The following is a 27,870-nucleotide window of genomic DNA, read 5'->3' on the forward strand; positions in this document are numbered from 1 at the left end:
TAGTAGCACCCCATTCATTTAGAATTAATTCTGTACTGTGTTACATCTCTTATGGAATTATCTTGACTTTATAACTACTTGTACGGTTGAACTTTAAAAAAAAAATTTAACATTTTTATTTATTTTTGAGAGACAGAGACAGAACATGAGCATGGGCAGGACAGAGAGAGGAGAATCTGAAGCAGGCTCCAGGCTCTAAGCTGTCAGCACAGAGCTTGACCCGGGGTTCAAACCCACAAACCGCGAGTTAATGACCTGAGCCGAAGTCTGACGCTTAACCTAGACTGAGTCCCCCAGGTTCCCCGTACTATTTAACTTTTAACGTGTATCTGTCTTCTTTCCCCCGTAACACTATAGGTGATATGTATCATGTGTATACTTATGTTAACAGGTTTTACTTTCAAAGTTAAATGTATACATGAATGGTTTATTCTTTTTTTTTTTTTTCTTTATTTATTTTTGGGACAGAGAGAGACAGAGCATGAATGGGGGAGGGGCAGAGAGAGAGGGAGACACAGAATCGGAAACAGGCTCCAGGCTCCGAGCCATCAGCCCAGAGCCTGACGCGGGGCTCGAACTCACGGACCACGAGATCGTGACCTGGCTGAAGTCGGACGCTTAACCGACTGCGCCACCCAGGTGCCCCATGAATGGTTTATTCTTAAAACACTTTGAATTTTGATGTTCACTATAGGAACGACCTGGTGACATGAAGCTATTTAAATTTAGGTTTAAATTAATTAAGATAAAATATGTAGTTCTTGAATTGCACTAGCCTTATTTCATCCGCTTAGTAACTACATGTGATTAATGATTACCCTATTGGACAGTCAGATATAGAACATTTCTGTTACTTCAGAAAATTCTGTTGGATAGTGCTGATCTACAGATTATCAAATGAATGATGGATTCAGTTTTAATCCATTTAAATCTCTTTAAGAGAAAGTATTTATCTGAAGCATACATGTATTTCTATATGTGTAATATCCTATAAGTCAACCTGGTCTTGAAAACATGGTTTATGAAATAAGATTGGCTTTTAATTAGGATATCAGATTTTGCTAAATAAATGCCTGTTTCTGAGTTACTGCAAAATAATTTGTTCTCAGTTCTATAAGCATTTCTTTCATTGTATTGTTTACATTATAGACTGTGTGGCAAATTCTTCATCATGTGGAGAGTTAGGTATCAAGTCCCTGCTCGTATCCAAATAGCAAGGTAAACGTGGTGCAGTGGGGATGGAACGCAGGTGGGAGAAGTCTGCAGGAAGGTGTCTCCAAGAGTTCCTTATCCAAGAAACATCAGTGAACTATGAAATATAAACTATATTCATTCCAGACAACTTTATAGAGATGGTTGGTACAGGATCCATTTCTCACCTTGTTTCTAAATGCCATTCCTTTGATAGTCTAATGACCTTTATTATATACTTAATTTTTTATGACCTTGTGATACAGCTTTTCTTGATTCCTTTTCTAAAGGCATTTTTGTTGACTTTCCCTACATAATATGATCTTGAATTTAGAAGCTCTTAAACATTATATTTTAAAGAAAATGATCCATGTTTTTTAGAAAAAGAATTTTCTATCTGACTGTCCAAAACTAGCTCAGTTCTTTGTGTTCTTGTGGATATTGAGGTGGCAGTTCAAGATTTTTCAATTCAGAGTTAATTCCAAACCCAAATCAGAGCATCATCGTAAATTAATTTTAACAAACCTCCACACAGTGAACTATTTGTTGCCTTTGTTTCAATGGAGCCTCACCATATGAGAACATATTTCACCTAGACATAGAAAGAAATCCATTTTAAGCTTGTGAGTAATTGTGCATTCTGTTTTTATATTTATTTATATATGTATAAGTGATATGCCCTGATGGTTCATTATGGAGAAAAAAAAAGCTTTAAATAAAAGTAAGTTTTTAAAAATTCCTGATACAGGAAGCAAAAAAGCCAGTACAGTTTCTAATTGCCTTTTAGAGTCTCTGAGTTCCCTCATTACCTGTGATTTAAGCTAAAAATGAGGTAATTATAGATAACATCAGTGTTTATCTGGTTGATCTTGGCACCTGCAGTCCTAATGTTGTAGCTTACCCATATCTGGTGCCACACTTTACAGTCTGATGCTGACATACCTAATTTACACTTCTCATATTTCCATTGATTTTTTTTTTAGTTAGATGTTCCTTGTTCTATTTGAATAGTATTTTTAAAATCATACTTAAGATGGCATAAAACTACATACTCTTTTACTTGGAATATTGGATTTATGTACAGTCCTTTCATTAGTAAAAATAACTAATATATCTCCATACAGATTTAAAAGTTTATTGTGTCCTTTTACTTACATATCTGATAAAGCAGTTATGGGAATTCATTGGCAGTTGTTTCAAATTTGCCATGCGCTTTAGGATCATAAAACTGTTTTCTTACCTTGTGCTTTCACACCGTCAAATATTCTACGCATCTAACTCTGGTCTCATTCTGCTTAAAGATCACCTTTATTTTAGCCTGGCCTTTAGTGCTGCTATTAGTCTAGTCAGGTCTCCAAAAATGAAATGATCGAGGACCAGCTGACCTTGTAAAGTATGGGATCATCTCTGCGGAGCTCCTTCACCATACCACCTCCTTACCATTCCTCCCTCTTAGGTCTCCCTTCTCTGTGACCTGTTGCAGTTCCCCCGTGGTGATAGTCCCTTGTACCTTCCCCTCAGCAGTTTCTTTATCAGTGAAAACCAGAGAGTCTCCTCTTTACCAAGTATTGGAGATCCTCAGTACTCGACGGGATGTAGTCTCTGAATTGTTTTCAGTCGTCGTAGTTGTTTGAGTTTCTTTAGTTAGCCCCATAGAGACATTGCTCCCTGCCCAAGTAATGCATGAAAATGGGTTAGAAATCATCATATAAAATAGACATTATAAAATTGTTTGTCTAGTATGTCATCATGTGGAACAATTCAGAAATTTTCTAGTCCAGAATTGCCACATAATCAAGGAATTTATGCATTATTTAGGTTACCAAAGTACTTAAACAATTAAATTTAGAAAGTACTAACTAGTTTTATACCAATTTTATGTGCATATCTTGGGAAAATACTACATAAATATATATAATTAGAAATAGAGATCTCTTTATGATCATGCAGCTTATCACTGCATATTCTAGTTGATTTCCATATCAAAAAACAAAAACAAAAACACATTGCCAAGAGTCTTAGCTACCTAAATAGGTATTCTTGGAGGAGAGACCTCCTTCAATTGCTGCTGCAAAAGTTGATTTCATTTACTTAGAAATGACTTCAACACTCAAGGCCAGCATTTTTAATCAGTCACAGTGTTCTTCTCTGAGGAGCACCTGGTATCCTCAGAATCCTTCTTGACACAGTGCTTCCATGGTAGTCACTACCAATCCATTACCATTGGCTGCAGAAAGGAAACCACTATTTGCCTTTCCCTCCTTAGATGCTGGTTGTTTTTAGGGACCCAGTGCCTGCAAGGCTTAGTGGTTGCCACTAGATGGCACAAGTGCTTTGTCAAGGGAGTCCTTAAGGCCCAGGTGTCTCTCTAGAATCTGTTCCCTTGCAGTGAGTGTTCCACACCTAAATACCCCAGGTTGTTTTTAACCACTCACAGGAGCTATTGACTTCTTTTCTCAGTCCAACTGGTGAAAACTTATCTCTGTACCCTTGGACTCTGTACCCTTCTCAAAAACTAGAAGTCCAAGGAAGAAAATCTGAGGTCATATTCTTGTCTTGCCTTCTTGCAAGAGGCCATTTTTATCCTTTGTCTGCAGTATGTTTCCCCTTTAGTGTTGTTTCCATGTTATTCCAGGAAGATGCTTTTACTAATTCTTTTTTTTCCTTCTTATTCGATTTTTCTGAGCCTTAGTTTCCTCACTGATAAAGAGGGATTAAAAATATACACTGCAGGAGAGTTGTTGTAAAGGTTGAAAGTGATTTACTTAAAATATTATATATTTTAACATATCAGGATTTTTTTTTAGCATTTTAATAGCATCATTGTCAGATTTTGGCTGTTACAGGCACACTGTATACTTTTTTTTTTTTTTTGATATAAGAGAGAGTTTAGGAACTACCTCTCTTTTGTTTTTGTTAATTAATCTGAAAAAATTCCTTCACTGACTCCTAAATAACTTATTCTTCCACGTCTTGATCTGAGTTCAGGAGTAGTTCGCCATTTGTATTTGTGATTGTAAAAAACTTGTATTTTGGTTCAGCTTGGACTGTTCAAGCTCTAACAGCCCAGCTCTTGGGGTAGCATTTGAGTGCCTCTAGTGCTACTAGTGTTTTCTACACGAAGTTTTAATTTTTAGGTGTAAAACTATTTCTTAAAAAAAATTTTTTTTAAATGTTTATTTATTTTTGAGAGAGAGAGAGAGAGAAACAGAGTGTGAGTGGGAGAGAGGGAGATACAGAGTCCGAAGCAGGCTTCAGGCTCCTAGCTGTCAGCACTGAGCCCGACGCAGGGCTCGAACCCAGGAACCGTGAGGTCATGACCTGAGCCAAAACCGGACACTTGACCGACTGAGCCACCCAGGCACCCCTGTAAAACTATTTCTGCCCTCTCTGTACTACCAGAGTGCTTCGCCTTAACCATATTATTACTGGTTTACATAACTTAATGCTTTTTCTGATGTCTGTGAGTGCTAAGCACATAGTAGGCACTAAATGTTTATTGTGTTTATTACAACTCTGTATCACTGTTTATTAATAAAACACTATTCCATAGAGGAGAAAGACAATAAGTTATCTTGTGGCCTCTATAAGTTCCTCTGTTGTTAGGGCTAGTCATCAGTTTGAGGTGTTAAGCCTTAATTGGAACTATAAGTACCATGAATAAATTTAAATGATTGTGAATTCCAAAGATAATGTTTCCATTTCACATGCCTCAGTCTCCTTTTCTCTTTACCAACACTGTAATCAAGGCCTAGGGTCTTATTTAAGCTAACAAATAATTATCCTTCATTACATAAGTAGTATGTAACTTGACCTTAAAAGGCTGCTTAACTTGACAAGATGGCAATGAATCTAACCCCCAGCTGTGTCTACTTTCACACTGTCTTGGTACCTGTGAATAGGAGCTGATTTGGGAAGAGGCTGGGGAAGTTGCCTCACACTTCCCTCTCATCTGGAACGTATTGGTGATTTCAGGCCATGGAACTGCATGGTCTTGCACGTATTTTGATTCCTCTTGGGTTCAGAATGCATTTAAAATCTGGGCTTTTTGCTTGCAGACCACAAGCTATTTAGACATACATTTTCTGAGAAGTACTCACTGCTTATCTCATCTTTGAGTATTACTAAAACTGGATAAAAACAAAACTTGAATATGAGATGTGGATAATATATGATGACATTGTTGGGAAATGGACAATATGTTTTAAAAAATTATAGGTAATACAAATGGACTAGTGTGATAAAAAGATTTCAGTAAACATTTCTTTGAACTTGGAGTGGCTAAGAATTAAGCATGAAAACAGTAGAAAGAGCATCAAGAGAAAAAAATGTTAGGTTTAAATTAGTACACAAATTTAAAAAGTTTCACTGTGTTGAAAATCGAGAAATTGGGTTAAAAATATGTGTGGCAGACAAAGCTGTGGTATTTTTAACATGAATAACTCCTCCCTTGGACCTATAATGAGGCACACTAAAATAAAAACGATGTTACAATTATTATGAACACTAATATTTATTTTTAAAAATGTGATATGCTGGACATGCTTCTGAGGGCTTGCCATGCATTTTAGTCCTCATAATAATTCTTTGAGGTAGGCTATTATTTCATTTTACAGATGAGGAAACAGAGGCACAGGGAGGTTAAGTAACTTGGCCATGCTTGCATAGCTAGTGAGTAGCTAGTAAATTGTGTACTGTTTCTGTGAATGCATGGCTTTCTTTTTATCCCATGAGTGTGGTTCTGCAATCCATTCTCTCTCTCTTTTTTTTTTTTTTTTAATTTATTTATTTTTGAGAGAGAGGGAGAGTGTGAGCCAGGGAGGGGCGGAGAGAGAGAGGGAGATACAGAATCCAAAGCAGGTCCCAGGCTCTGAGCTGTCAGCGCAGGGCCCCATGCGGGGCTCGAACCCACAAACTGTGAGATCGTAACCTGAAGTGACAGCCGAAGTCACTGAGCTACCCAGGTGCCCCTGCAATCCATTCTCTTAACCACTCTCCTATGGTGCTTAAAATAGGCAAAGGACAAGAAAGGAAGTTTTTAAAAAGAAATAAAGTGACTCAAAAGCATGACAGATTTTCACTTTCACTAATGATACAAATGCACATTAAAATAAAAATGAAGCATGACTTTCTCTTATGAATGGAGTGTTGAGAGTAAGACATTTTCACGAAATGGTGGTAGGAATGCATTTCTTCTAGTATGCAGCTGGAGTGCTTATCTCATCTGGTGTCCTTAGCCACTAGTCCTTCCTGGCAGAAGGCGGGTGGGGGCCGGTGGTGGGAAGCAATGCTGCAGGGCTGAACTGGAAGGTCTCCTGTTTGAGGCAGTTAGGAAGGTGTCCTTGCCTTGGTCACTCTTCTGGAAAACTCTGCAGAAGATACTGCACAGTCAGGTTTGTTTTTTTTAACTGTAGGTGTGCAGTAGGTTGCATTACTGGCCCAAAGAGCATGGTGTCAAGGCTGTCCTTTCTCAAAACGAGTAGGGTCTGGCCAGTGACAGTTGCACGTATAGGAGGCTGATGGAGGCTTGTAAAGGCTTTCTTTTGAGGAAGTCGCACTGAAGAGCTTGCCAGGGTTTCAGCTTTGATAATAAAATTTAAATTGTAAGTATATTGTGGCATTATGAACTCAGAAATTTCATAAAGCTGTGCTCAGTAGCCTCAACTGTTGACGAATGGTTCTTGATGTTTAGCTTGGTACAAGATGCAAGGAATGTAGGTCTACTTTCTTTATTCAAACTCAGTAAATGGTTTGGGACAATTAATTTCCAATTGTTTCCCAGTAGAGCAGATTTACTTGTATATTAATGAGGCACAGGTGTTAGGCCCCTGGTGTCTGCATGCCTGGGAGGCATATTTCAGTTGTTTATCTACTCAGCCATAGGTACTGCAAGGTACTCAAGCTTGCCTTTAACAGTTTTTACAGTGAGGCTTTTTAATTTTTTGATGTTTTTTTCAAATTTGCCTGCACCTGTTAAAATTTTAAAACTGATCATGTAGAAAGAAGTTGCAGAGATTTCAATAGTAAATAGCACTAAAAGTTAAAGAAAGTAGTCTTCTATTATATTTAACTCCCCAGCCTGACACTAAAGAGAAATGGGTTCATTTAAACAGATATTTCATGTGAGAAGCCAATATAATCAACACTACCCTTTCTGTTGTGTATTTTTGGAGCAGGTATATCTTTGTCAGTGGCTAAAGCCATCATATATTTATATTAATATTCATTTTTTTCTTGTTTCACTGAACTGCACTACCAACATTTTAGACGAAATGGAATAGCCTCCATAGACATTATGAATTTCAGTAGCTGGCATAATTATAGCGATCTACATATTCATTAAATCTACAGAAGAACTGTGTCCAAAAAGACAGCCATGCATTCAGAAACAGTACACAACTAAATATATACGTTTTAAAAGTTGCATTTCTTAGACTTACTTAAAATTAATTTCCTGTAGCACTCCTCTCCAAGCAGAGAATTTTAACAAAGGGATCCCCATGCTTTTGGTTTCTTGCATATAGGAAAGAATGGGAAGAACTATTTGTAAACAACAATTACTTGGCAACAATAAGGCAGAAGGGGATTAATGGGCAGCTGAGAAGCAGCAGGTTCCGCAGCATTTGCTGGAAGGTAAGAAGAAAATATTTATTTACAGTTTGTGGTTGCAGTATATCAACACATTACCTGATGCCCTGGGAGATTACCCATGCAGGGGATCACTGAATTTTCCAGGAGACTTCACTCTCGATTTTTTGGCCATCCATGTTTATCTTTCATAGGACATTTACTAATAAGGTTGAACCACCTTAGTCTCGAATAACTGGTACGGTAAAGGAGTCATTTGAAATAACTATTCTTTCATCTCATTTGATGGTGTGGAATTCAAAGCAACACTTTTACCTTCCCCAGAGGGTTTGGCAGACATCCTTGAAGGTGGGCAGGAGTAGAGGCGGTTTCACTTTCAGGTTCCTGTTGTATCTAGTGCCTGCCTTCATTGAGGCACCTTCCCTTTTCACTTCAGGAGCAGCAGATGGAAAAGATTTTTCCTCTTTCTCTCTTTCTTTCTTTCCTTTCGTTTCTTTCCTAGAAACACAAAGCAAAGGGCAGCAAGAAAGAGAAGTAGAAGAAAATTAGGTCAGTCTTTTAAGAGAAAGGGCCACTGATCACCAAAACTAGTAATCATCTGTAGTTCTCTTTTTAATTACTTGGAAATATTGTCCCTTTTTGTTCTCTCAAAATGAATTAATGCAGGTTTAGACTTATTTCTGAAATGACTTCTACTGAAAGTTTTTTAGGTTTTATCTGCATAAATTAAGCATACAGAGTCTGTGCAAGTAAAGACAGTAAGAAACACATGATGTATTAGACAGTTTTAGATTTAATAATTTAGATTTAATAATTAAAATACATTTTTCTTCTGTTAGATGCAGGCAGTAAAGGCAGGAGACCCACTGCTAGAATATTTGTATACAAATATTTGTGCCCCACCCCCCATTCCTTGTTGTTTAACTTTCAGTATCATTCGTTTGCTAAAAATAAACTCAAATCTAGATTTATTTTAATGCTGTATTAAACTAAATTAAATCAAATTTGTCTTTTTAAGAATGCTTGTTATTTTCATATGCTGATTGCCAGTTGCAGATTCCATTTCTGCTGTAAAAGGAATCACTTCATTTCTCAAGCTGTGCCCTCAGGTGTTTCTTCTCTGTCCTTTACCTGCCTGTTTTAAGACAAATCTTAAACTTTGAGATTAATGATGGGACTTTGTGTCTGTCAATAGCCCATTAACATAAGAATTTAAAATGGGAATTATACTTGAACCTCAATGAATTCTTCTTGTTCATTTTTAATATAAATTTGGAGGGGAGGTTGATTGAATTTTGTGGTGTAGCTTTTGCGATCTTGTTTTTTTGGCCTTTGTTCACTTTTTAAATTACCCAAATATATATATTTCTTAAACATTCCCAAATATACTTTATTCGGAATTGGAATGATATGAATATGAAATACAATGAATATGAATATCTCTTTCAGTTTTCAGGTGACTCTGTTTGGCATAGTTTTACATGTTACTTGTTATGATTTTTACAAAAGTTTCCTTTTTTTTTTTTTTTTCTCGACAGCTATTTCTTTGTGTTCTTCCTCAAGATAAAAGTCAGTGGATAAGTAGAATTAAAGAATTAAGAGCATGGTATAGCAACGTTAAAGAAATAGTAAGTTGTACTTTAATTAATATAATTGTTTTCTTATGTATGCTTTCAAGTCCACATCAGTCCAACTCTGATCTTTGTGTGTGTTTTCTTTTTTTCTTTGCCAGCACATCACAAACCCGAGAAAGGTTGTTGGCCAGCAAGACTTGATGATCAATAATCCTCTTTCACAGGACGAAGGGGTAAAGTTCATCTTTATTCATATCTCAACTTCTTTTGCCCATAAGGATATGCTTATGAAACTGGTTATCAATCACCATGAAAGCAATCTTATTTCGTGCCCACTAATTTTTTGTTTTTTACTCTGTATACTATATGACCTAAAACCTGATGGAAATTATTCCATACTGTATTCGTCCTGTGTTATAGGAAGTTTATGATGTATTACTGTGGAATGGCACTATGGAGGAGAAGTCTCAGGGGACCACAAGAACTCAGTAAAACCAAAGAGCATAAAGAGGAGGATAGAACTGTTTTGTCAAGCTTGTAGTGGGCAGTGGGGAGGCTAGGAAAGCCTCTCTTTATGATAACTTGATGGACTCACTTGGTGATACCTAGGGCTCACTTGGTGGACTAATCCAAGAAGAAAAGTAACTCTTCAGAAGTTTTTAAAGAGGGGTGCCTGGGTGGCTTAGTCAGCTAAGTATCCGACTTCGGCTCGGATTATGATCTCGCTGCCCGTGAGTTTGAGCCCCATGTTGGGCCGTGTGCTGACAGCTCAGAGCCTGGAGCCTGCTTCAGATTCTGTGTCTCTTTCTCTCTCTGCCCCTCCCTGGCTTATGCTCCGTCTCTCTCAAAAATAAATAAACATTAAAACTTAAAAAAAAAAAGTTTTTAAAGATAATGAAAAAGATCAGCCTGTCTCCACTCATATTCCAGTGAAGACTAAGAATAATTACTGCTTTAGAGGTATTGTGTATCTTCTTTGGTTACTGCTCTTAATTCCTATTTCCCTGCTAACAGAAAATATTTTCCAGCTAATATCCTAATATTAGTGTTTCTTTTTTTCCCTGGTACATATAGTTGTTACAACATAGTCTATAGGAGAGCTACATAAAATATTAAGTAAGTTTTAAAACTTTACTTAAATTCACATTTTAAAAAGTATCTAAACATCTATTTGGTCATAAAACCAAGCTTTGTAGAAAAACTCCTGTGTCTTTCTTAGTGCATTGGGAGTTCAAGTGAGGTTCAAGTTGAGACCATTTGGTCCATGGCCCTGCTGTAACCCAAGCAGACCTCTTTGTTTTTGTAAGGGAAGTAGTGGATATATGGCAGTAAAGCTATCATTCATTTTATGTAGATGATACAAAAATTTTAAATATACATACTATACTGTATATATATATATCACTGGAAAAATTGATGTTAGTATAAGAATGTGTTTCTGAGATTAGTTTTTAATATTTTTATTCCAATTTCAGGTTTCCTTTGCAATGTGAAATGATAACTCAGAGAAGGATAAATTTGATCATTTAAATTATTAAATGATATCATAAAAGTCAAGCAAAGGTGTGGGATTATTTTAAATAGGTTGTTTTCCTTATTTCAGAGTCTTTGGAACAAATTCTTTCAAGATAAAGAACTTCGATCGATGATTGAACAAGATGTTAAAAGAACGTATGTAGAACTTTCAGTGATACAAATTGATGTTATCTCTTTGTAACTTGGGCAAAATACAAAATCCATAGAGAAGCTCTAATTAAATGCAGTATTTTCCTTGTGTTAAAAACAAAGTTTTTTTGGCCATTTTTGGTAGTAACGATTATTTTCTATTCTTAAAATACAGTTTCCTCTTTTTAAAAATAAATTAAAATATTGATATCTTAAAATAATATTTAATCCACTTTTCACTTTTCAACAATTTTGAAGTCATGCGCTCTGATTAAGGTTGTATTATGTTGTCATAGTACAAGTATTCTTAGACAAATTTGTCTCTTGCTTTACACCTTTGAATCCCTTTCTAACCAAATTACTTTTTAAATGACAACTATTATTTTTACCCTCCTTATTTCTCTCTCAAAGTCATTCAGGTTTGCAAACAAACTCTTCTCCCAGTCTACTTAGTATTTCCCGCGTGAAAGAGTTGTTTACGTAGCACATAGTTAATATCTGTAACTTTTATATATTAGACTTCATTTTTCTGGATCATGTAGTGGGAAGTACATGGAATTTGTGTCGAAAGGTCCTAAGATAAGTTCTAGCAACACACGGTATAATCTTAGGCAGATTACTTTCAACTAACGTCTTTCCTCCTCAGTGTCCTTTTCTGTAAAATGGGAATAATAGTTAACTGCCTCAAAGGACTGTTGTAGATTAATAAGCGTAGTATTTTGATGCGTTTACACTTTAAACTGTAAACAATTACATAGATGTTAGTAAATTTGATTTAACCAGCGGGATCTAGGACACGCCACGTATTTGCAGAGTCATGGATATCCCTAGTGCCTTCTTCCCGGTCGTTCTGCAGCTTCGCACATCTACCCCACTGCTAGTTCAGTTCCTGCTAGACCTATTACACAACAAGGTCAAGGTCTCTGGTTCTCTGACATTCATCTCTTTCTAGGTCCCAAACACAGAATAATCAGATGACATAGACTGCTATTAAGATTATACTACATATTGGACAAATCAAATTTTCTATTTTAAAGTGAAAATCAGAGGAGGGGTGCCTGGCTGGCTCAGTCAATAGAGCATGCAACTCTTGATCTTAGGGTTGTGGGTTCAAGCCCCACGTTGGGCCTAGAGCTTACTTGAAAGAAAGAAAGGAAGTTAGGAAGGAAGGAAAGAAGAAAGGAAGAAAGGAAGGAAGCAAGAAAGGAAGGAAGAAAGAATGAATGAACAAACGTTCAGAGTATGACAGAACTGTATGTAACTGGCAGTGGTGGCAGGTTGGGGAGTGAGAGGTATGGGATCATTTTGATGAGCTGAGTTATCTAGTTAACCAAGGAGTAACCGATAATAGGGAAACTACTCTCAGAGGAGCTGGGTGGCAATGCTTGACCTCTAGTATGTAGTTTCAGAAAGTAGAATGCCATTATACTGGCGCTCAGAAGACATTCAAATATTTGTTAGAAAAAACAATAGAATGAATTTCCTCACCAATAGTTTAAGTAACTGTATAATCAGTGGCAATAAAGCAGACCTCTTAAAAACAAAATGCATGGTATATATTGCTGACCACACAGTAAAGGTATCCCTTTTTTAAAACATTGGTAGGCAGTTATCTTAGAAACTTTGACATCTTCAGCTTAAAGTGGCTAATAAGAAGGATTATGACCAATCTTTCTACTGTTACCAAATGAAAAGAGGCACCATGACACTGAGCAGAAGCACACACTCAGAGGCCCTGTCGGCCACATTGGCTAAAAGACAAAACAAACAAAGAGAAGGGCAAAATAAAGCTCAGACAGCCAAACCACATAGGAAGTGGCACTGAGAGCCTGTTGATCATTTTGGTTACTTAGCGCAAACATTTCTGCTTTGCTGTGTGAGAAAGTGTTACTTCTTGAAAACTGTGTTCTTGGAACTATTTTTTTTAATTTTTTTTTTAATTAATGTTTTTTTTATTTATTTTTGAGAGAGAGAGAGAGAGAGAGAGAGAGTGAGCGGGGGAAGGGCAGAGAGAGAGGGAGACACAGAATCTGAAGCAGGCTCCAGGCTCCAAGCTGACAGCACAGGGCCCGACGCGGGGCTCGAACTCATGAACCGTGAGATCATGACCTCAGCCGAAGTCGATGCTTAACCGACTGAGCCACCCAGGCGCCCCAAGAACTATTTGGTTTTATATCTTCCGTGTATTTTTCATATAAAACTGGGCGTGTGTGTGTGTATAACACATATATGGCTGACTTTTTTTCTTATAATTGGTCTCCACTGGTACATTCTAATTCAGTTTGCAATCCTGAGATTCAGGGACGGCAGTCAGGAGACCTTATATAGTTCACAGCATAGAATGGAGGGGGTTGCACATCTTCCCCAGAAGCCTTTCCCATGGTTCTCCTCCACATTTAGAGTAAGTAAGTCTCCTTGCCATCTCTGTATGAATTCTATGGCAAATGACTTAGCTTGTAAGGTAAGACTGTCAATCTCACTTTAAGCCACCAAATTGCCTAATGATAAAAGCCAAATAGCTTGAATAATTATACTACTTTAGGTAATACACTCTTTTTATAAGGTACCACATGATCTAAAATCCAAGGTTTTCAATCCAGTGTGTAAAGCACCTCATTATGCCATAGGGGAAGAAAGGAAGAAATACAGCTCAGTGAATGTTATGTAGTGTTACTCATTCACTAGCATCTGCGATAAGAATTCTGTCTCTTGGAATGTATGTTTACTGAATGTCTGCTATGTTCCAGGCTTATCCTTTGCATTGTGGGAACAGAGTGGCAGATAAGACAGACAAGGTCCTGCTTTCATGGGATATATATTTTAGTGTTGGAGGGATGGGGGTGGGGTGAGACAATCAGCATGTATAGATAAAGAAGATGATTGTGGAGGGTGGTAATTGCTGTGAAGAAATAAAGCAGGGTGATGGGATAGAGGAATGGCTGTTTTAGGAACAGTGATTAGAAAAGGCATCTTTGAGAAGATGACATTTGAGCTGAGATGTGAAAAATTTTTAAAAGCCATCCCTGTGAAGATCTAGGGAAAGAATATTCCAGGCAGAGGGAACAGTTAGTACAAAGTCCCTTCGTGAAAATATGTTGAGAAACTGAAGGGGGGCAGGTACGGCCGGAAGCAAGCGATGTAAGAGGGGAAATCTGTGAGAAAGCAGATGCCGGTCAAGCAGTCCTGCAGGCCACAGTAAGGAGTTTGGATTTCATTGCAGTTGCAATGAGAAGCCATTGGAGGATATTGAGCAGAGGTGTGATATCTAAAAAGATCATTGCGGCTGCTGTGCAGTGGGGTGAATAGAGATCCACAAGGAAGCTGGGAAAATAGCTAGGAGTCTTGTGGTACCCCAAGTTAAGTAGTGTTAGTGACTTAGACTAAAGGTGTAATAATAAAGATGGTTAGGAGTAGATAGATTGAGGATATGCAGTTTATATTTGTAAATATGGGTTAGGATGTCATTATATGTAGATTTCTCATGTTCAGTCAATTCCCTTCCATTTTTACTGCCCTGTGTTAGGTCCTTTTTTACCTCTTTCCTAGAGTCTCTCACTTGTTTAGTTTTCTCTTCAGATTCATTCTCTTTCTCCTCTAGTCGAATCCATGTGTTCCAGCCTTATTTTCTGAAAGCACACTTTGAGTCATGCTACTTGCCTAATCTAAAGCCTTCTATGACTCTTTGTGGTCTGCGCAAGAATGGACTTACCCAGACCCCCTAACACACAGACGGTTCTCTTTTAGAGTTTTCCAGCTCTCTGTTACTGATGTCTAGTTTAACTCTATTGTGGTCTGAGAGCAGACTTTGCATGATTTTCCCTCTGCCAAATTGCTTAAGGTGTGTTTTGTGGTCCAGAATGTGGTCTCTCTTGGTGAATGTTCCCTGTGAGTTTGAGATTGTGTATTCTGCTGTTGGTGGTGGAAGAAGTACATAGATATTAGTATATTCAGTAGGTTTATGATGTTGAGCTCACCTATATCCTTCTGACTTTCTGCCTGCCAGATCTGTCCATTTCTGACGGAGGGTGTTGAACTTGCTAACCATGATAGTGGATTTTTAAATTTCTCATTGCAGTTTTACTAGTTTTTGCTTCACACAGTTTGATGCTCTCTTGTTTAATGCATACATGTTAAGGATTGATATGTCTTTTTGGAGAACTGACCCCTTTATTGTTAGCTAATGCCCCTTTAAAAAAAATCTTCCAATTAGTGTTGGCATGATATATTTTTCTTCATTTATTTACTTTCAATCTAAATGTGTCTTTATATTTAAAGTTTATTTATTTTGAGAGAGAGCAAGAGCGTGCATGTGCACACATAGGGGAGGGGCAGAGAGAGAGAGAGAGAGAGAGAGAGAGAGAGAGAGAATCCCAAGCAGGCTCTGCACTGTCAGCCCAGGGCCCTGATGTGGGGCTCTATTCCATGAACCGTGAGATCATGACTTGAGCCGAATTCAAGAGTTGCTTAACCGACTGAGCCACCTAGGCACCCCTGAATGTGTGTTTATACTTAAAAGTGGGTTCCGTCTGGGCAGCATATATAGTTGGGTCCTGTTTTTGATCAACTTTGACAATCTCTTTTAGTTGGCGCATTTAGACTATTGACATCTAAAGTGATTATTGATACACTTGGATTATTATCTATCATATTTGTTATTCTTTTCTATTTGTTACCTTGTTCTTTGTCTTTGTTCTTTGTACCTTGTTCTTTGTTACCTTGTTCTTGTCCTGTTATTGTCTTCCACCCTTTTTCTACCTTTCGAAGTTTTAATTGAGCATTTTATATTATTTCATTTTCTTTCCTTTCTTAGCATGCCAGTTGTACTTCTTTTACTTTTTGAGTGGTTGCCTTAAATTTTGCAATTTGCATTTGAGGTAATCCAAATCCACCTTCAAATAACACTATACCACTTCACCAACAGTGTGAGTACTTTAACAGAGTAATCTTAATTCCTTCCTCCTATCCTTTGTAACATTGCTGTTATTCATTTCATTTATATATAAGCATATTCATACCTATGTTTGTATATATACACACATATAAGCATACATGGTTGAATACATTGTTGGTATTATTATGTTAAACATCTGGTATCTGTTATATCAATTGAGAATAAGAAAACTAAAAGTTTTTACTTATTCCTTCTTATGTTCTTCCTTTATATTTTTTGATTTTCTGTAGTTGGAAGATGATATGCCTAGGCACAGCTCTTTGGCATTTACCCTGCCTAGTGTCCTCTGACCTTCCTGGATCTGTGGTTTTGTGCCTGACATTCATTTGGAGAATTCCTCTGTCATTATTGCTTCAAATGTTTCTTCTTTTGTTTTTCTGCATCTGTTTCTAATTCTCTCCACCTCCTTAGATGAGACAGGATAGTTAAAGTGGACTGGAGTTGGGTATTTCCCTTCCCCTAGGTCAGTTAGGGTCTAATAATACCCCAGCAGATTAGGCTCTGGGTAACTGGTTTTCCCTGAAGGCTGATTTTGTTTAGAACAGAGTGCTATGTTCAGAATGGCTCCTTCTCCCTATCCCCCTCTTCCTGTGGGAAGCCGAGGGGATCTTTTTGTTTACTGTGGAAGCCTGGTCAAGCTCTTGGAGGTGTTTGGGCGGGTGGGGGGCTTCCTACTGTCAGGTCCCTTGGAGTATTTAACTCAGAGTTGTCCACCCCAGCAGTTGGTTAAGTATAGTTCAGGTTTTCCTATCCTGCACTGGTTCCTGCCAAGGGTTTTGCTTATGAGTTGTGCTCTGATTAACTTGTGACTGCCCATGTTTGCCTGTCTGTTTGCCCTGTGTCCTCCCCTCTCTTACAGATCCAAGAAGAGTTGTTGGTTTTTCAGTCTGCTCGGCTTTTTACTTGTTCTTAGGATGGAGTAGTGATGTTCAGGTTCCTTAGATGCAGAACCAGAAACCTGAAGTCCTTCTACAGTTCTGTTTTAGACCAGTGCTCTAGCATTATTGCATTATTTCCTGAATGGGTTTTGTGCTTTCCATTTTCCATGCTTCGCATTACTTGGTTCTCCTCTGCTGGAATGCTGCTCCTTCTCATTGCTCCCTTTGGATTCCTGAAACTTCATTTTTAAAGGCCTGGGTTCATCATCACCCTGTTCATGAAGTATTTTCCCGTCTTTACAATTGGAAACAATTTGTGTCTATTCTGTGTTGTAGTAGAACTTCTTTTTTTTTTTTTTTTTTTAAATTTTTTTTTTTTTCAACGTTTTTAATTTATTTTTGGGACAGAGAGAGACAGAGCATGAACGGGGGAGGGGCAGAGACAGAGGGAGACACAGAAGCGGAAACAGGCTCCAGGCTCTGAGCCATCAGCCCAGAGCCTGACGCAGGGCTCGAACTCACGGACCGCGAGATCGTGACCTGGCTGAAGTCGGACGCTTAACCGACTGCGCCACCCAGGCGCCCCTGTAGTAGAACTTCTTAATAACATTTTGATGACATTACTTAATTTTGTTGAGTCCTATATTTACTTAGACCTGCCAGTGTATTCAATCTGCCAGTGTATTCAGTACTTTTATATTAACCTCCTCAGGGTGCCAGGCACTGGAGATGCCAAGATAAATATGGCATGGACCCTTAAGAATCTCCAAGTCTAATAGAGAAAGCAGCCACACAAAAGTTACAGTGCAATATAACTGGTGCTGTAATTGAAACAGTATGTATGAGAGCTCTGGCGTTAGCCCAGGTCTCCTCTTTCAAACCTACCGGTAGCCCCTTAGAGGGCGTGGACCTAATCTTGTTTTTGTGCCACCTGCAGAGTCAAGTTGATGCTTACTAAAGGCTCATTGATTGTGAATCTTATCACTGATGATCAGTATTGCTCAATTTTAATAGTAACAATCTTTAACATTCTTAGTCTTCAGAGATATAAGTATGCTTTAAAAAAATATTGTTATTAGCCTTCTAGTCCAAGTTTAAACAAGATAATTTCATCTCGTAAGCTGTGTTGTTGCCATCATTATTGAATTTGTTTGATCTGAGTATGTCACTGTATTAAAATATTATCTCCTCTTCAACTAGTTTTAATATTCCTTTATTCTACTAACCCTTTTTTGCCTCAAAGCGTTTTGTATTCATTTCAATTAATTGTTCCTTATCTCAACCTAATGAGGTTGTTACTGTTCTCATTTTTATTACTGAAAAAACTGATAATCAAAAGGTAAATCAAGAAGCTTCCAATTTACAGCGTTTCTAATTCAGAGCTTGAATCGTCCATTCTGAACCAATTTTGCCATGCTTCAAAGGCTGTAACATTGAATGAAATACAGTATTATTTAAAATGATGGAAAATACTGAATTCAGGATAAAATATCCCTTCTGCATTAGATGCCAAAGAAGTCTGTTATTTGGTCTATCAAGGTCTATGCTGAAAGTGTATTTGTAGTGTATATGATATCGTTTGCAAGTTAACATATTTATAAGCTATTGCCAAATAGTATCATTTCTTCTTCGGCTGCTTTCTTCCTTTCTCTTGAATTAAAAGATTAAAATTCTTTAACTATCACTGCTATAATTTTGAGTGTATTTAAAGTTTATCTGATTGCCTGTTGGATATAGTAGTGAGCATCTTCAAGTTTTGGTCTTTTATGTTTCCGGTTACTGTAGGGTTACTGCAATAGCACCTCAGGCAGTTAGACTCAGCACTTCATTACATTCTCCACGATATGGTTAGATCTTCAAGAATTCAACTTTCTTGGGGCGCCTGGGTGGCTCAGTCAGTTAAGCATCTGACTTTGGCTCAGGTCAGGATCTCTCCATTCCTGAGTTTGAGCCCTGCATTGGGCTCTGTGCTGTCAGCTCCTAGCCTGGAGCCTGTTTCAGATTCTGTATCTCCCTCTCTCTCTCTTCCCCTCCCCGACTTGTGTCTGTCTCTCACTCTCAAAAATAAACATTAAAGAAAAATTTAGAAAAAAATTTTTTCTAATTTAAAAAAGAATTCGACTTTCACATTTTAGTGCTTCCTTTTGGTTATAGTTTATATGGATCAAGCTTTAGACACAAATGTATATAAGTAGACTTTATCCTCTCAGTATTTTTTATGTTGTAATTTAATATTTTGCGGATTCATCCATAATTGCTAAAATTCCCTTTTTAAAACTGTAGACATGTGGTGTCCACTTTGGTAGCCACCAGGCACATGCAGCTATATAAATTTAAATTAAGTGAAATTAAAACTTAAATCTTCATACACAATAGTCGTATTTCAAGTACTGATGGCTGTTGGATGTGACAACACAGATGTAGAACATTTCTGCCATAAAAAGTTTTACTGGACGGTGTTGCATAGCTAATTCATTGCTACATATTTGTGTATGATAGGAATGTCTGCATTTTATTTTTTATTCATGGGGAATTTTTAGACATGGTCTCTGTTAAATACTTTTATTTCCTTCCTCTGCCATTAGGAGTACCTCCATGAATTTTTACCATACACAAGTCTCATCTGAATTTTTGGTTGAATTTCCTTATCACCTTACATTGTAGTGGGCAGCTTGAAATTAGACTACTCGAAAATTGTTCCTATATTAACGACACACAGAAGTGATTTTACAAAGTGAATTTGTTGGTTTTTAAATTTTTTCTTAAAGACCATCTTCTCCAAAGTTCCCATTTTGAGAAAAATAACTGCCAGTCCTCTGGTCTGACATTGATCACTGCACGTTGCAAAGTTAAGATTCCTAAATGCTGGTCTCTTTTATACAGTTTCCTCTAAGCCCATTTTTTACTTAAATAAAAAAAAAAAAAATTCCTTAGGGGAATGAAGATCTTACAAGCAGTTTCAGAGCAGAATTGATTTTGGTTTGTGTTAATGCAGACAATCTGCCCAGTGTTAAAATGTTAAAGAGAAAAAAAAAAAAAACACACAAGCTGCCATATTCGTGTGATCACACCAAAATAGCAGCTTGTATTTATATTTTCAGTCTCCTCGAGGTGGACTGCAGACACACATGAATGAGTGGATGTAGTTGGTGTTGTGTTGTGATTTTATTTAATGCAGGCAAAGTACATGCTTGTGCATGCACGACCAGCCCTCACATATGCACTTGTTCACAGCCGGGGAAGTGGAAACTACAACACAAGCCGCTCTCTAAGAGTTGTCGGCAACCTGTGTGTGTGTTTCTTAAATATTAAAGAGGGGAAAAACAGATTTTCAGGAATACGAGAAACCATTCTCCTTGTCAAATGGCCTGTAGTCCTGCCTCATTTGACAACATTTAAGGTAAAAACAAAATATTTTATTGTTATTATAGTTGCATATACATATTTAGAAGTCTGTGTTTTCCTTTACCGCTCCTGTTTTTAACATGTATCTTTCCCATTTCTGTTCCATTTAGGCGTGCAGATTCTTACCACACATTTATTCTAATTTATGGGATTTTTTTTTTTAATTTGAAAACAATTCTTTAGTACTTGAGTGAAAACGTTAGATGTATTTGCTGCAGGTCGCACCCTCATCGTGCTTTGGTCAGCATCCTGATGCCCCTAACCTTTGGACTCCGGGAGCAGTGCTACATGCAGCAGCAGTTACAGATCTAGCACCACGGGCTCTTGAGCACAAGCGGTTTTGCTTTTGAGGTCCTCCTTGTCTTACATTGAGCCAGTTTTTTCAGCACTGTCTGTGGTTGTGGGTTCACATACTAATCGTCAGAGGGTTCAGAAGTCAAGTCTGGTGGGTGGTCAAGAAATAGTTCATCCTAAAATATTCCTACTAGGCACAACCTGTTTAGTAGCGTAACGTAATTTTTTCAGAACTTAAATGCGGGTTCAGAATTGAAGCTCCATTGGTACTTTAGGGGTAGATGCTTTGAATTGCTTTAAAATGTTTCAATTATTGAAAAGCTGCAAAATCAAGTCTGTATTTTCAGTTGTGACAGACTCTTACATGTAAAGTGCACACATCGATCCACCTGTATATTTTTTTCCTAATTTTTCACCTTTATGGTGTAAGTAGAGAGTTCTTTATTTTTGTTTTTTTGAGGCAGGGAGGCAGTGAGGTAGAGGGCTTGCTATGTAACTCAGAGCACTGGAGAACTAGACAGAAACTGTGATGAAAATGTCTATTTAGATGGTGACACCTACCATCTCCTGAAACTCCAGCCCTACTCGCCTTTTCCCCACTATGCGTTCTTTCATATTTCCTGTCCTCTAACCCTTCTGCTTCATCATCTCACTTGTGTGGTGATTTCAAATCCCTACCTTCCATCTAAGACTCTCAGAGATTTTCTGCTATCCTCTTGGGCTGGATTCTGCCTGTTGTCATCACAACAGATTTCTACCTTCCCCCCCCTTTCCTTTTTAAAATCAGTGTTCACCTTCAGTTTATGGCCTGTGAAAACTGTACGTTGCTCTTGTCTTTATTAATTGCAGAAACAGTGACACAACTCTGGCCCGGCCTTTCTTAGGCTTCACCTTCCCACCTCCAGTCCCTGAGTCCATAGATTTCATTTTTTATCTTTCATTGGCTTGTTTATAGGTTTGTGGGTTCAGTAACTCATTCAACAAATACTGCTTGGGAAATTACTGTGTCCTAGCTGCTGTCCTAGGAGTTGAAGGCCCTGATAGAGAAAATAATGCCTGTTTTGTTCTTTTACCGGTCATGTACATTTCATTGTAATTATCTTTCTTTAAAATATCTGTCAGGGGCGCCTGGGTGGCTCAGTCTTAAGCGTCCGACTTCGGCTCAGGTCACGATCTCGCGGTATGTGAGTTCAAGCCCCGCGTCAGGCTCTGTGCTGACTGCTCAGAGCCTGGAGCCTGTTTCAGATTCTGCGTCTCCCTCTCTCTCTGACCCTCCCCCGTTCATGCTCTGTCTGTCTCAAAAATAAATAAACGTTAAAAAAAAAAATTAAAAATATCTGTCAGATGTCTATTATCTGTACTAGATTTTCTTGAGTGCTTAGTTCTTATGCTTGTATCTTATATTTTGTATGTTTCTTGAGTGCTTCGTTCTTATGCTTTGTATCTGGCTCTCATAATAGGCATTTGTGTTATCGGTAGTCCCCTAATTAAATCTTTTTATTTTGCAAATCTGGAAAGTTGAAACTAAGAAAAAATAGGACTTAGGAAAGTATAATTTGTTAATGGCCAAAATGGAAATAATACCTAGGACTCCTAGTCTTTCCATACCTCTGTAATATTTTATGTTAATGTTGTTTGCCTAGACTTAACACTTTATCAATTCAAGAAACATTAAGTGAATACCTTTTATATGCAGAGCACTCTGTGGAGCGAACAGGAGATGGAAACATAGGTGAGTTATTATAAATCTTCCTCAGAAAGAGGTGGAGATTAAATCAATGCAGTTTGTACCCTCTGGGCGTATATACTCTAATGCAGAGTTCCTCAAGGCTGGGAGCACTGACCTTCTGGGCCAATTCTTTGTTGTGAGAGGCACTCATGCATGGTGTGGGACGTGCAGCACCATCCCTGACCTCTCACTGCTGAAGACTCTGTAAGGCCTGGTGTTAAATCTTTATAGGGCCTCGGTGTCCTGTCTCACAGAAGGGTTCTCTGAGGCACCACTTGAGAGCTTTCTGAGTTCTTAACAAAAGATTTTACACTGACTCCCTCGGTTTCATCTTTAGACCTTTTTTTTTTTTTGTTTTTAAACTGTGTTTTAGATTTGATCTTTGCCCAGAAGCACTTTCTTAATGTTAGCATTATTTGCTGGATAAAGAGGCTGAGAATGAGAAGTTTTATTTTCAAACCCAGCAAGTCCTAGAACCTTTATGTTTAGCAATGCTTTCTTTTGCTTCTCTCATCTTTCATTCTACCACAAGCAACAAATATAAATCAAGCAGCACCTTCAACACTCTGCCTGGATAGCTCCTTAGCTAGGTTACCCAGTTTATGTGGTACATTTTCAATTTTCCATATAACTAGAGGCTGCCATGTTGCTGCTACATAATAAGGAAACTTCTTCCTCCATTTTTCCTATAATTTTTTCCTTACTTTCATTTAAGCTTCACTGGAAGGCTCCTCATGGGCTCTCTTTTGCTAGCAGCCTTTTTCACAACCTTTAGTCTTTCACTGGTGCTATATCCAAAGTCCTTCCAGCTTCTGTCCAATCCCATAGACACTCTTACTATGTATTTTATAGTTTTTTAATAACATCCCAGAATCAGGTATCAAAACCTATATTAGTTATCAATTGCTGCATAATATGTCAACCAAAACCTAGTGACTTGAAACAATGATCATTTATTTCATAGTTGCTGCACGTAAGCAATTTAGAACAGCTTAGCCAGAAGGTTCTGGGTTGGGAGTCTCATGAGTTTGCAGCCAGATATCAAGTGGAGCTGCAGCCATCTGAAGGCTTGACTAAGGCTGGGGGATCCATATTGGTTCCTCTCCATGTGGATCTTTCCATGAGACTGCTTAAGTGTCTTTCTCCAGAGAAGACTTCTCCCAGAGCAAGCAATCCACGAAGGAGGATGTTCTAAAGAATTTGCAGATGTCTTTTTAAAGCCATTGCATTCCACGGGTAGCTTCCCAGGCCTCCTGGATGGCCTTTTTCCTCCTATCCACATGGAAGAGGAAATGTGCATGGGGCCTGACTGAAGCGGACGTGATGGTTGAATTTTGTGGTCAGTCATACATCATTTCCACTCTCCTTTCATTGGTTAGCACTCAGTCACATGTCTACAGCTAAACTGAGAAAGAAGCTGGGAAATTAAATCCAGCTGTGTGCCTGGAAAGATGAGAAAGCAGATTTGGTTGAGTAAGGAAAGTGGTGCAATCATCAACCAAAACACGGAGCACAGGAAGAAAAAGTATGCCTGCTTTCATTCTGTGTGAAATTGCTCCTCTTCATGGTTTTTGCTTGATTTTCCACTTTTTCTCTAATAAAACAATAAACCTGAAGAAGGTATTATCGTTATTTTGGTGTTTAATAGTATTCGAGGGAGTTTCCATCAGCTCATTTTAAATTTTGGATGAATGCTTGTTTTGAAATTCTGTTCTTGAAGTATGGGCATAACACCAGTTATTGTTCCTTCAAGTCCTTCTGTGCTTCTCTGTCCTACTGCATGATTATAAACCTTCACCAAGGGCTTTATTTTTTCCCCTGGGGCATCTTATTGAATACTTGCATCTTCAGTAATTCATCTGGGCCCAATGCTTTGTCTGTTTTAATACTTCTAATTACCTAATTATGTACTATAATGCGGTGACAAAGCCCTTTGTCATTTCACTCTTTTCTTAACCCTTTTTTTGCTTAGAAAATACATATTTTTTTTGTCTTTTTGTTGTCTGAGGAACTCTTCATTATAGATTGCCCAGAAATTTGCCTGGCTTCTCTTTATTGTCTCTGTGTAATATGACAGACCATTGATTGCCCTGTTGAGTGTCTTTCTACTTATCTTACATCAGCCACCTGGGTTCCTGGTTATTGGGGCTCGAAAGCTGGTGTGTAGCTGTTCCTCCTCCCTCACTTGATTCCTTCCCATATACTGCAGTCACATGAGAAGATACCCAAAAGGCATGTAGTCTGCCAACAACAATAGTCTGGTTGTTGTAAGTTACTTTTGTGACAGAATTAGTGACTTTTCTGTCATTCATGGATCTTAGATGTCCACAACAAGTATCCACGAACTAATGTAATGGGAGTCAACAGGATTTTTCAAAATTTGCTGACCTTACTTGATTGAGGATAAGTAAGTATTGATGAAGGGAAATTTTTCATTATATATGGGTTTTACGTAATAAAGGAGGATAAAATGATAGAATTATAGTTTTACTATTTACAATCTCTAATGAATTAATAGGTCTAGGCAATGATCACCAATGGTTGCTAGCATCATAAAAAGAAATAAGCTGATATGTGCATCCTGATGGAGGTACGTAGTACAAGCAGTACGAGAGATCTATTGCTGCATCGTAAACCACCCCGAAGCTTAAAACAACAGCACTTACTTTGTTGATGAATCTAGTACGTGGGCAGGGCTGAGCCGGAGCGTTTGACTCTGTTCTACATGGTGTTGGCCAGACCTGCTTAAAAGTTAGGGGCTGGAATCGTTCGAAGCCTTGTTCACTCCCCTGTTTGGCTATTGAAGTTGGCTCTCAGGGGAGGCCTTCTCTGCAGCTGTGACCAGAACACCTCCAGAAGGCCCTCCCACGTAGCTACTTGACTTAGGAGCAGCATGGTGTCTGAGTTCCAAGGATAGGTCCAGACAGAGAGCCAGACAGAAGTTGTGTGACAGCATCACTTTGTGAGAAGCTAGTCACTAGGGTCAGTATATATGCAAATGGAGAAGAGTTCGATTCCTCCACCTTTTCATAAGAGAAGTGTCAAAAAATTTGTTAACATGTATGAAAACCATCAATACCACCCATGAAGCATTTTGTTGAAAATTGAACTTGAATTTGATGAAGTCTGTAGACCTAACTACCAGTTTATAAGATATATAGGAGGAGGAGGAGACGTGTTAAATAACAAGATAGAGGAACAATAAGTAAAATTCAGAATGTGGCAAGTTTCTACAGGATAAGTAACCTGGCTTCTTTAACAAATACATTGAAGAGAGAGAGACAGGCAGTGGGGGGGGGGGGGGGAATAAATCTATAAAGTAAAAAAAATCTAAAGAGATACATCAACAAATTGTAGTGTGTGGACATTTCTTGGATTGTGACTTTGAACAAACTGAAAACAATTAGGGAAATTTGCACATTGCCTGGATATTTGGTTTAATTAATGGATTATTACTTTTATGAGTTGTGGTATCAGAATGGTACGTGGTTATGTGTTTAGAAAGCCCTTGTCTTTTAGAGATACATACTGTGGTATTTATAGATGTGGCATCTCAGATTTGTTTCAAAATGTAGAATTGAGGGAGGAATATATATGAAACAAGAATTGATTGGCAATGAAACTGAGTGATGGATATATCGAGTCTACTATGGTCTGTTCTCTAGAAATGTTTGAGTTTTCTATAATAAAAGGTCTTTTAAGTCTTATAATGAAAACTAGAGTGCCTGCAAATTTTGGGTTATTTCAAAATGCAGAACAAAACACACACACCAAAGTTTTATATCTCTTGGTATTAATTTTCAGTATATAAAATTTGTCTGATTATAAGTTCCTTTACACATCTTGAGAGAGAAACTGCTTTATTTTAAATTTGATCACTTAAGTTAGAACTGAAATACTTTTTTTCATCAAGAAAACTCTTAGAGTCCCTTGGAGACCCCTCATTTCTCAGGCCCCTGGCTTGGGGTGTCCCCGTTCCCCTCGGTGGGACACCTGGCTCCCATCTTGGCCTTCCCTCCCTGGCTAGGGGGTGGAGGCGATGGGCCTGGGACGGCCAAGCCTGGCCGGGTTGACCCTTGGACCTTGCAGAGCTTCCAAGGCCCTCCTGGTGATTCAGGAATCCTGGGTGTTGGTCCAGGCTCTGAGGTGTGAGGGATTGATTCCTCCATGCCCCGCCCCACCATTTGAGTTCTGGGTAGGATGGCTACTGTGGACATCAGGTTGGAGTGGGGCTTGTGCCCCCGTGCCCCAAGGTGGCCTAGAGACCTCCCAGGTGGAGGGCGAGTGGGGAGCTGGGGTGGAGAGAAACTCCAGTGACGGGGGGGCCTCCCCCAGCCCTGCGCTGCCCCACCTGGGGCTGTGAAGCCAGAAAAGGAGAAGCTGGAGTAAAACCCTGAAGAATCCCAGGACATCAGAGCTCTGCAGAAAGACCTGTAATGATTCGCCAAGCTCTTGAAACAGAAGAGGATCGCTCCGGGATGTATTTAGGCCGATGTGGGGCTCACCCTGAGGGCTCTCTTTGGGAAGGTGTTTAGCCAAATGACCGTCTGTTGTTTTGAGGCTCTGCAGCTCAGTTTTTAAGAACTTGTAATCCGTGTCCTGTGCTGCAGAAGTAGGAGGACGAAGCTGACAATCATGAAAATCTGCAGGAGATAGGCAGAGCAGAGGCCCTTGTGCAGGCTCCAAAGAGTAAGTGAACAAGTATGAAGAACTGAGGGACAGTCAACCTGGAGGACGTGCTCCTGCAGTTCCCGAAACCCACCCTGCGGCAGATGAGCCACACAGCCCAGCAGCTTGAGCTGGAGAGGGATGTGCTCCGAGTGTGTTTCTGCAACCCTCGCCAGAAGGGCAAACGACCAAGCAGTGACTGTTCGCTGGGAGAAGATCCTGAGGCTGCCGGGTCCCCTTTCTCAGGGGCACCGGCATGCTTTCTTCTGGCACCAGGGCCACATTTTGGTACCCCAGGCTACAGGGGCCCTCACTTCACTACCCTGTACTCCTCATTTCCTTTCCCTCTGTGTCTGTCACCACCCTGGGCTCTCCCATGCATTCAAACTGTGGTGCCTGCCCTTCCCAGAAATGGGGATGGGGGTGGGGGACTAGGAAGATAACCCGGGGTTTGTACCAGGGCTTTGGGATTACATTCTATATTCACTGAGAATGGATTTGGGAACACAAAGGGTGTGTGGGTAGAGGGTTTGGGGGGGAACTGGTTGGAGGGAAGGTAAAGTTCAAGGATGCTCTTGTTTTTAATCCTCACATCACTCATCACTTTGTTCTTTTTTTTTTTTTTTAACATTTATATATTTTTGAGACACAGAGTGAGACAGAGCACAGGAGGGGCGGGGGTGTGGGGTCGGTACACAGAACCCAAAGCAGGCTCCAGGCTCTGAACTGTCAGCACAGAGCCCGACGTGGGGCTCGAACTCACCGACCATGAGATCATGACCTGAGCCGAAGTCAGATGCTTAAACTGACTGAGCCACCCAGGCACCCCTCTCATCACTTTGTTTTTATTTTATTTATTTATTTTTTTTAATTTTTTTTTCAACGTTTTTTATTTATTTTTGGGACAGAGAGAGGCAGAGCATGAAC

At 38.9% G+C, this 27,870-nt stretch overlaps 1 protein-coding gene and 1 pseudogene across 8 annotated transcripts in view; both read left to right on the plus strand.

Moving 5' to 3' along the window:
* The window catches only part of TBC1D5 (TBC1 domain family member 5), a 537,582-nt gene that overhangs the window by 284,638 nt on the left and 225,074 nt on the right, over positions 1 to 27,870 (plus strand). For 6 of the 8 annotated variants that reach the window (XM_058729800.1, XM_058729802.1, XM_058729801.1 and 3 more), the window contains 5 exons: positions 7,716 to 7,824; positions 9,318 to 9,407; positions 9,512 to 9,586; positions 10,957 to 11,024; positions 22,243 to 22,278. In XM_058729800.1, coding sequence (XP_058585783.1) covers positions 7,716 to 7,824; positions 9,318 to 9,407; positions 9,512 to 9,586; positions 10,957 to 11,024; positions 22,243 to 22,278 — 378 coding nt within the window. The remainder of the gene's footprint in view (positions 1 to 7,715; positions 7,825 to 9,317; positions 9,408 to 9,511; positions 9,587 to 10,956; positions 11,025 to 22,242; positions 22,279 to 27,870) is intronic. The other 2 variants (XM_058729804.1, XM_058729806.1) reach the window with 1 other exon arrangement.
* Positions 24,848 to 27,783, plus strand: LOC131513003 (POU domain, class 5, transcription factor 1-like; annotated as a pseudogene).

This window comes from Neofelis nebulosa, chromosome 5, assembly GCF_028018385.1.
Source record: "Neofelis nebulosa isolate mNeoNeb1 chromosome 5, mNeoNeb1.pri, whole genome shotgun sequence".
NCBI classification, from domain to species: domain Eukaryota; kingdom Metazoa; phylum Chordata; class Mammalia; order Carnivora; family Felidae; genus Neofelis; species Neofelis nebulosa.